We start from the raw sequence: 10,859 nt of genomic DNA on the forward strand, positions 1-10,859 counted from the left end.
ACAGGTACACATCACATTTGATGCTCTTCGCCCTAACAATACACTTACATCCACTTGCACCTGCCTTTTTGAGACACAATGGTAGGCCAGTGGATGGTCTGGGCCAGTATACTGGCTGTGATGGCAGGTCTCTGATGTTGATTTAATCTATAATACAAATGTCATGGCAGTCCTTAACATACGACTAATTAACATTATATCACTAGCATTAATGTTTTTATTGTTACAGCTTAACAGACTGCAGCTGGCCTTTGCTAGCTAGCTAACCTATTATAATAATGTCATTCCATTATTGCGCATTGTTGCCATATGGCAACACAAGCCGCGTTTCCACCGAAATTACCCGGAACAATTGTACCAGGAACTTTTCTCCCAGGAACTTTTTGTCCCCCCAGACCTGTTGCCTTCTGCGTTTCCACGTGGTCAAAAGTACCATGAAGATTAGGCTAATTTGTCCGGTGACGTAGTACTGCGTGCAACTGTTTCTTCAGTGACGGACCGTAATCATTCTTGTGCGACAGAAAAAGCAGTATGGAGGAGATTCAAGGAATGCTGCTTCTGCTCATGGTGTATTGGTTTACTAAAGAAATAATGAACCAAATGGCAGAAAACAGACGAGCACTGATAGTAAAGCGTATACAGAAAGCTCGTAATTCTCGACATAAAATGAGACAACGTGTCTTATCAGCAATTGCCGACATCGACCGTGAGATGGCTGGGACGAACGCGCGCCATCGGGCAGAAAGAACAAGATTGGTAAGAAAACAATCAATCAAAATGATCCAGAGTTGTGAAGAATGTTATTATGGAATTTACTGCTGCGTGGCGTTGACCAATCAAATGCGGCGTGAATCCGACCAATCAGCATGTTCAGCGCCTAGTCCCATCCCCGAAAGTTCCTGAACTTTGAAAAAGTACCACCTCGCCATCAGGGACTTTTCTGAGGGGTAAATTTTACCCGGAACTTTTTTTAGTTCCTGGTTCCTGCAGTGGAAACACACCGAGTACCAGCCCAAAGTCCCTAGTTCCTGGGTAAAGGGCCTGCGGTGGAAACGGGGCTACAGACATTTTATCGATTTACCAAAAACTAATTTCGTACATTTTTTTTGAGTGGTGAATATGTCATCTTACCTGAGATGATGTTAACATTTTTTTTGTGAATGTGACATGGGCGGGTCCTTGTTTGTTACTGACGTTTTAATTTGCTTTCAGCAACTACATACAAGAGACGGCAGTCTGTCAGAAAATTGCGCCACAGAAAAAAATTGCATGTCATGTGACTTAACCAAAGCACATCATTGGCTAAACTAAGGTCTTCTCTTACCAACAAAAAAAAAAAAACGAGAATGTTCTGTTAAAGAGACAGTGGCAAGGAAATGAACACAAGTGTATGTTGCCATATGGCAACACTATGCGGTAGATGGTTAAAATGATATAAGATGTCTTTTTCTTGTTTTGTATATATATATATATATATATATATATATATATATACATTTATTTATTCATATATATATTTATTTATTTTTTTATTTTTTATTTTTTATGTTATGTTATGTTTACCATGTGCTGCACCACAGCAGAAAATCCGAATGCACACAGGCGATCTGACCAGTGTGGATGTTGCTATACAAACGAAAGCACCCCGACCAGCGCGCGCAACGATCGAACCAGTTGCCGAACCAGAGATGAAGGAGAGTGAAATAGCCGGCTGTGACATGGATGCTTGATCTTCTCTTGAAACGCTTCTTCATGCGGGGAGTATAGATCCATCTGAACTGCGAGTCCATGTCTAATTGCAGCGATACAAGAAGCAATGCTAACTCAGTCATTTCAAATCAGTCGGCTTATGATCAATGCGGTGAATTCCACAATTCCTAGTGAGATGATGCTGTTTTGCCTGTCGAATTCGCCATTTAATTTGCTCCTGAGAAATGCAATAGCTGCTGATAATACTGAGGAGCTTATATATAGATGCCATGATAGGCGTAGTATTCCTATAGGTAGACGCAAGTCACCTGGAAGTCAGCTGATGCGAACTTGACTGACGTGACCTGCCAGAACTGACGCTAACGCTGGATATTAATTTCCCAATTTTGAAAAAAATGGACATCTTTATTGACATCTTATGCTAACATTATACTTGAAAATACTAATTAAATAATTCTTCCATTTTCATCCTGTTCAAATGAGCAAAACTATTCAAATTTTAACTGTGAAAAAATTCTAACTTTTAAGCCTGGCTTTCTCAAGAATTATTGTGCTCAGCAAATAGTTCAGTCATTTTATGATCCTGCTCCATGGAAACCACTTCACTCTCTCCAGAGACAGTATGAGAAAGAAAAGCAAAGCATCATTTACTTCTGAAAATGCAACTCTCATCTCATTCTTGTTCAGGTCAGACAGCAGTACCAGAAGTTCTTCAGATGTCTTTGCTGTGGACTCAAACCCAACAACATCAAAAGTGTCCATAAAAAATGTTGAGGACTACAGCATCCATATTCAGGAAATGAATGAAGCACCATTATCATCCAGTGAATTACCACTACAACAGAATCAACACTTTCAGATATTAACGCCAGTCTCAGCTTCTGCCTGTAAATAGGGTTTGTTGCCTCATTCTTTTAAGAATATTAAGTGTGACGAAGACAGTAAATGTAATTTTTTTTTTTGCATATTGATATTAATCAGTAAATAATGTATTTGTATCCTTGTATTTTTCTGCAGCTTTAATGAGTCTCTATTAAATATAAAGAACATTATCTAGTAGAATTACACTTTAACAACAGATGTTTCACCATTTATCTTCATATGCTCTACTGGCCACTTCAGAGATTATATGTTCGTAATTATGATGATGATAATATTATCATATAAATAAAGTTTTAATCATAGACATGTTTATTCACCCACAATATAATAATCATTTTAATATAGATAATAATAATAATAAGATAATAATATTCACATTGACTGAATGATATCACAGATTCAAATATGGCATAGTTTACAGGTATGAATATATCTATGTTTAGAAACAGCTTTACATACTTTGACAAGCATAGTTACAGAGTAACTGAGGGATGATATATTCATGATAGTAATTTCACCACAATGAGACCCTATAAATGTTTTTACGACACACACACACAAAAACCTACAAAAATGTTAAAATACAGTGAGATTTGAGTGCATGAGTTCATTTAATATAAATTATATAAACTAACCAACGTCCAGTCAAACAAGCACAACTACAAGTGTTAATTGAAAATCATCTTATAATGTGGTAATATTGCTGGTTATTATAAAATAGTGAGAGATTATGAGATTATTGCTTATGTATTGCATGATCATTTACTTGCAATTTATTTGGAACAAATTCACTTCATTACAGGAAACAATTTGATGTAGTTTAGGCGTTCTGCATCTTCCTCCTGCAGTTTCAGACCAGACCAGACCTGAAAAACTATAATTCAATCATGACAACTCTTGGAGTGGATTAAATTCAACCAGCATTTATTGGCATGGGGTATGAAGTATACATGGCTTGATTTTGGCGTACGAGATCTGCTACGCTGCTGCTGCTACTGCTGCTGAGCAAATACAAATTGTTCAGCTTAGTCAAATAAAACAACAAGGAAAAGGCTGCTGCAAGAATGGTATAACCCCTGTAGCAGATCTCTACAGGTGGCACTGGGGAGGAGGAGGGAGAACAGCGCTTCACATTGTGCAGCTTGTCGATCGCAGGCTAGGGTACGATATATATGGTTGCGTGGATATGGAATTACTTCCGATTGGCTGATGCCATGGCATAGAAAGAACCAATCAGTGCTCAATTAGAGTTTCATGACTGAACTTTGTATTTATCAATCATAAACAAGTCTTTTCTCAAAATATATGGGATGATTTTGGGGATTCTCATTAGCAACATCAGCAACAAATGAAACTAAATGATTAAATATTAACTCAAATGATGTCAGGCATTCATCTACTCCTTGGCGGATTTGCATCTTTGATGCAAGATGTAAAGTAGCGGAAAGATCTCTGTTTATCCCGTCACAGCAGAATGGAAATAAAGAGATAAGATGTTTCTCCAAACCATGGTGAAAATCAACAGGTTTCAAAGGTTTCGCACTCCAAAGAGGACATAATGTAGTGTGAAAGTAATACATACAACATACAACTGTTCACTTTGAATAAGGGAAATTCACACACAAATCATGAACAATTCAAATAATATACAAGATCGCAACTAAGATCATAGACGAACTTAGACTCTGGGCCTTTTAAAACCTGATCAAGTATTTGCTGCAAACAAGATTTTACAATATAGTAACAATATGATCCTATGAAACTATTCACACTGGGCACAAATATTTGACATTTGACTTATTTTAATGAAAAGCAGCTTTTTAAAACTTTTAAAAGTCTAGTTCAAACAAAGCAAATGTGCCAAGTTAGACGTGACCTTTGTATTCATGTTGGTTTAATAATTATAAAATCATCTTGGCATGTGTTCTGTCTTTATGAATTTGAATATGAATTTGAATTTGAGCAGGAGGAGATAACAGAATGTGTTTTCTCAGGTAGATGAGCAGATAACTGTCATTGACACAGTTTACGTGTCTTCACCCGAAGATCATTTAAAGATAAACTTATATCAGGTAAGACACTCTTGAAATACTTCATATATCAGATGAGAATAAAGTGCTTTAGTGTCACTATTAACCTTACAGTTGTTTAGTCTTTATTAAATGTTAGTGATTCATGTTTCAAGAATTTATAGTCTACATGAGCAGAGGAGATCTCTGATATTCATCATAATGAAGAATCAGCTTTTCAAACTATAATGTATATGTACTCATCTGTGATTTATGTGTTAATTTGAGTAATTCAGTTTATATTCTTAACTTCAGAGTACTGTTTAATGTTTCAAGGGTTACAGACAGACATGAAGTCAAAATCAAACTGATAGATAACAGACAGAACAGACATCAGTATTGACGTGAAAAATAAATCACTTTTTTAACACTTGTTTTCAGTCTGTGTTGAATATCTCTGCAGGAACTAACAGTAACACAGCTAGAATGAACGACTCTTCCTATCACGTCTTTAGTTATGCTTAGGATTATGGTTGCAATTTTCTGGAAAGTTTCCATGGGAAGTTAAGTTGGGGAATTTTGGTAATATTCCAAGTTGGACACTCAATGAGAATTTACATGAATTAAAGGGGATTAATTAGCAGTTTGCAGTAATTTATACAAACTGTATCATAAACATTTTGTTTGGCCATATACAAATTAATACAAATTTTAAAAATATAATTTTGTAGTAGTTTTGTGAATCTATTGAGGTAAATAGACTTCATACACTTTATGACATTGGGTGCAGTTGGATAAACGACTGAAGAAGTGAAATTAGTTGATAGAGGCAGAAAAAGCAGCAAGTTAGCCCCCCTTTCAAAGCTCTTAAAAAATAAAAATTCATAAAAAATTGATAGCCCCCAAACATTTGAATGGTAATGTATATCATTTTTATTTTAAAGGGACTATATGTAGAATTCAGAAACCCTTGTTTTTAGTGACACCAGTGGCCATTAAATGAAATGCAGTCTGCAACTTATTACTCCTGCCCGCACACACTCCATAGTGACGCGAGCAAGCCTCGGCCAAAACAGTGACTGAACGTGATTCACCAACATCATGTCGGCTTTCATAGACAACCTAGGAAGTCGAGGAAGGTTTCTTTTTTCTTTTTTAAGTTTCATTGCAAGCTGTTCACACATTGGCAATAAATAAGCGATTTACACATGACAATTCTTAAATATAGTCTCTTCAAAATGAAATAGATAATATTAACTGTATACATACAAATGTTTGATTTTAAGACATATTGTTCCCTTTTTTTTTTTCTTTTTTGCTACTATGTTGGGTTGACAGTAGCTTGCCATGTCCATGTGATTGAGGAATGTGCAGGGTAGAAATACAACTGAATTTGCATCAAATCTGGTTTCTTACAAAGATTACGCTGCAAGATTTCAACTACATATAACCCTTGAGTCAATTAAAAAAAAAAAGTTACTCTGTGGTCCTTAGAGGACAAAAATGTGTGTCAAAACGATTGTCATATATGATCTCATTTTAAAGAAGACCCTTGGCAAATTATTTGTGAAGTAAACAAAAAAAAAAAAATTAAGTTCAAGAAATTGATTTATGAACATTATTTTATATAAAATATATAATAAAAAATGTTGAGCTCAAAAACTGCTAGAAAATCAAAGCCATAAATCTAAACAAAGTATGTTCCAAATTTGAAGTTGATATCTCAAAAAAATGAGCTTTCAGTAAGATTTGGTTTGGGCGCAGTACCAAATTGCCCCCATTAGACTGGGTTGAATTTGTGATTTGCAGAACAGTAGTTTTTCTCTCTCAAATATTACACGCACACACACACGTTTTTTTTTATTTTTTTTTATTATTATACACACGACATCCATACCAACACACCCACACAATTATAGCTATAATATACAAAAGCAGAAAACAGGAATAAAGCAAGCATTTGCTTTATAGACCAAACCTAAGAAAATGGCACTTGTATATTAAAAAAATATATATCATAATAATTCTGAAGCCTTGCAAACAGAATTGATGACTATGAGCAAAGATTGCATAATTTTATAATTAAATGGCCCTGGGATTAAAATTGCAGTTTCAATGGGGATTTTTTTTCCTTAAAGGGGTCATGAACTGCATTTTATAATTTTTCCTGAGGTGCACTTTTAATGTTAATATGATTTTTACATCATATTAATGTAAAATAAATAAAAAAAAATAATAATAAATGACCATTTTCTACCCTGATCTTAGACCTGATTTGAACGCTATGTTTGAAGGGGCGTGTCTGCTGTGAGACTTCAGTGTAAACGCCCACTGCTGTGATTGGCTGAAATCTTTGCATATGAAATAAGTATTATATGTGGAACCCTCTTGAATACTTTTACTACATTTTTACTATTACTGCTTTATTAGGCAGGGCCTTGCACACTACCAGCCACACCCTCTTGGGACCTGGAGGATCAGATAACAGTTCTATTTCGTGGGTACCGCTGGACTCTGGAGAGCCAGCGGCGGAACAGACCAGAATTCTCCACCCGGCTCTTCTCCGGGGAAAGAACTGTTTACTTCAGCTTCAGGTCGCCATATCCCCAGGACCGCCTCCCGCTAACCAACTAAGTTTGCTGTTCCAGGGGAGCAGGCTGGGTTTTAGGCCAGCTTGTGAGATGAGCGCATCGAGAAAGTGTACTTTGACAACGACACATCCCAGCAAGACTAGCCAGGGGTGTTTCCGGGCCACCACGGTGGACATTGTCTGGCCAGGGGCCTGCGCTATGACCGCCATCATGCGTAGCTCAACCCTGACTCAGAACTACCCACATGCAATGAGTGCTTTGGCCTACTATGGACTTGCCGGGGGCCAGGACCCATGCAGGGCAGAGGTGGTGTGCCCATAGCACTGCAACCCCACCCTAAAGGGTAGTGAGAGAGAAAAAACTTGTAATGCAGATTATGGCCCTTTTGGCGATCCATATTTGACACCAAAAGAGGCTACAAACTGCCAAGTTTTCCCATGCACGTCCGGGCTAAAGACAGGGGACGGGGCAAGGCGAGTACGTGTCGCACGACGTTCCAAGGGGCCCAGGAAAGCATGGTTGTCAAGTCTGAATCTGTTTCAGCATGAGCACCTCACAACTGTGGGACGCTCAGCATCATCTTCATGTTCAGAGCCCAACAATACTCTCTCCAATGTAGCAGTCGACATCTGATCCTCTGCTGGAGCCCTGACTAAGATGCTAGGTCCCTCATATGAAGGACTAGCAATCCATGCAGAAGCTACCAGCCACGTTGTACAGTGAACTTGGCCGTCCATCTAGACGACACACGGCGCACTGGGCGCTGACGTGGTCATGCTGTACTAAACATGAACCACCCACGGACAGTCACAACATGTTTGCAATGCACTAGAGGAGTGGGGGGCCCACGGAGAATGGCTCGGCGGGTATTGCCCCACTGTGATCCTCTGGTCACCCAGGCTTATTAACCAAAGTAGTATTTTTCTGATTCAGAAAAATAAACTAGATCAGGGAATAAGTGAGGGGACTCATTAAAGGCACTCGAGTCTTGACCGTGCATCTAGAGCGCCAGACAACGCGCTGGGTTGCCATGGCAACGCATGCTGTCAGCCAGCAGCTTGACGGCACACGGCGCGCTGAACGTTCAAGCCCTTACAAGAAAGGCGAGACGAACAACGCGCCGACGTGGAAATATTCTCATAAGAGAATATGAACCACCCACAAACACAGTCTCAGCACGCTAAGCAGACATGAGAGAAAGTGATTGTGGCCGTCAGTGAGGATAGGAAAAGACTGCCTCCAGAAATGCACAGACAGAATGAAGTCTTGAAAAAGACGCAGTGTCTGTCTGTGAAGCTCTTTTAGAAGAGTCAGCTCTCTCGTGCTGAAGCACACAGGGAGTGATGCGATGTGTTCAGGTACACCACTCCCCGAACACACCGGGATGAACCAGCCCAAATCGCAACAGAAACCTGCGTTTTATATGGGAAATTCAGTTGCTGTTAAAACAGCAGTAGAGAGCTTAAGCTCAGGCTCCCCGGAAAGCTCGCGACCTCGCTGTTGTGCCTTAACACCAACACAAACAGACGCTGAATCTTCGAGAAGGCTGTTTAATTTCACTCTTGTGAAGTCTGAAAGCTGGACACCAACTGTTGGCTCTGAAGCGAAAGACAGAGTGCGATTGCATCTGCTTCCTATTTATATACACTTGTCGGAGGCGGTGCGCATTATGCAAATATCGCACGCCAATTCCATTGGCTTCTTTTAGTTCACTCAAAGCTGATAGGGCTCTCTAGCGATATCCCAATTCGTCGGTCACTACTAACGTACGTCGAACGTGACCGACTGAAAGGGAACTCTTATTTTGAAACGCACTTCTGCGTCATCTTAACAAGACAATCAAGGAGAATAGGTTGTGCAAGCTGCGCCCTTTGTTTAACATTAGTTTATTTATATATCTATTTTAGGTTTATCGCACCATGTATATTGTATCTATGTATTTTAAACATTTGAATGGACTGATAAAGGGAGCTGTAAAATATTTTTGTTGAAGTACAATGTGGTTTTGACCATAATAATGTACCAAATCTAACTTAAATATTACAGTAGTATAGAAAAATACTGATACATTTATAGGTAAAATCGAACTCTGAGCCTCCTGTACCCATTCTGTGACGTCAAACAACTTCCCTGTTTGTGGGAACTAAAGTCATGCATTTTGGGTAATTTGTTTGTTTTTTCCCCTCTAGACTGTAAAGGAAACTCGTCCTTTGAATTATTTTTTATAAAGAGAAATTCACCTGTATGAGCAAACTGACTATGGCTCCCTTTCTTCATAAAGGTGAATATACAATAAAAGTGCTTCTCATTGCTGCAAAAACATTTATAACATGAACTGCAGTCAGATGATGAATGTAGCTTTCTCAAACTCAAAACTGCAATTCAATCAAATGCATTTTCATTAGTTTTAATAGTTCTTTTTCTTCATATTTCATGACAGGTTTTATAAGAGCACAGACTGTCATCTCTGTTATGCTGTGTAAGTCACTAAGCATTGTTTTTGCTCATGTTTTATTATTATTATTGTGAAAATAACACATAAGCAGGCCCTCATGTTTGTTTAATAAATATTGTATTATGCAAGTCCAATCTGATTAAAACAGTTCACCATGTTTCTCCTCCTCAAACTCAACACAGAAGATGTTAAATAAGACTTGATGTTTTTACATTGATCTAATGATTCTGGTGTTTGATGATCTTTGATCAGCCGCTCAAACTGAATCACTCTTAATGTGACACACTTCTTTCATTCAGATGCTTGAGCTGTGGCATTAATGTGTTGAACGGCCAAGAGTTTAATAGAGTTAACCTAGAATTTACTGTTTCAAATATGGCATCTTTTGTCATTTGTTGATTGATTTGTATTCATTGTCATTTTTTTCAGATGTTTTGGCCTGTATAACTGTCACACAAGAGACAACAGCAGTTGGTAAAGTATAGTGCTGTGGTGTTTTGACTGTAAATGAACAGATCGTTGTGTATTGAGCTTCTGTACAAATGTCCAGTTTTTCTCAGCTCATGTCTGCAGACAGTGTAGAAATTAATTTGGACCTCTATTAAGGAAAATAGTTGTGTTGGGAAATCATTGCGTTTCTGGTGATTAATAATATTTTTCTACATTTTTGAAGGGAACTGTATGTGAACCGCTGCTATTCATGTTCACTTGTACTGTAAACTCAAGTTTGGCAGTTCTGCTTCCCCTTTATGGTGTAATTCTGTAATGGGAAATAAAAATTGATAGAAATAAATAGAAATAAGTAAAGATGCACTTCTGGATAGATTTTACAACAATTTATTACAATAACATTTTATTTACAATAACATGTAATGATTTCTTAAAATATTTAACAGCTAATCTGTCAGACCCCTGCTACAACTACACTGTGCTGGACAATCCATGGAGATCCATCAATTATACAGAAAACCCCGACATGTGTGACGTCTCTGTCTCCTGGAGCGGCTGGTATCGTCTCTTCATTAACAGCACGAGTGCTCATATCCCAGACACGTGTGTTAATAAGGATAGCTGTGGCACTAATATCCCACTGTGGATACGTAATGGACACCCAACAGTTGAGGATGGAGTCGTCACTCGAGATGTCTGTGGTCACAGTGACAATTACTGCTGCTATTACGGCTAATTTCCCATTAAAGTCAAAGCCTGTCC

The 10,859-nt window shown here is 38.1% G+C and overlaps 1 protein-coding gene across 1 annotated transcript; it reads left to right on the top strand.

Moving 5' to 3' along the window:
- The first annotated feature begins 9,437 nt into the window (after positions 1-9,437).
- On the top strand, positions 9,438-10,833 carry LOC137032404 (pancreatic secretory granule membrane major glycoprotein GP2-like). The gene is made up of 4 exons (XM_067404160.1): positions 9,438-9,473; positions 9,633-9,671; positions 10,077-10,121; positions 10,544-10,833. The coding sequence occupies exons 1-4, from the start codon at positions 9,452-9,454 to the stop codon at positions 10,831-10,833; spliced, it is 396 nt and encodes a 131-aa protein (XP_067260261.1). The 5' UTR covers positions 9,438-9,451.
- Positions 10,834-10,859: the final 26 nt, after the last annotated feature.

The sequence above is a fragment of the Chanodichthys erythropterus genome, chromosome 12 (assembly GCF_024489055.1).
Source record: "Chanodichthys erythropterus isolate Z2021 chromosome 12, ASM2448905v1, whole genome shotgun sequence".
In the NCBI taxonomy this organism is placed as follows: domain Eukaryota; kingdom Metazoa; phylum Chordata; class Actinopteri; order Cypriniformes; family Xenocyprididae; genus Chanodichthys; species Chanodichthys erythropterus.

Coding starts and splice junctions, on each gene's coding strand:
- LOC137032404 (XM_067404160.1), top strand. CDS start 9,452: ATGGCTCCCTTTCTTCATAAAG. Junction 9,474..9,632: donor GGCTCCCTTTCTTCATAAAG/GTGAATATACAA, acceptor ATTTCATGACAG/GTTTTATAAGAGCACAGACT. Junction 10,122..10,543: donor ACAAGAGACAACAGCAGTTG/GTAAAGTATAGT, acceptor AATATTTAACAG/CTAATCTGTCAGACCCCTGC.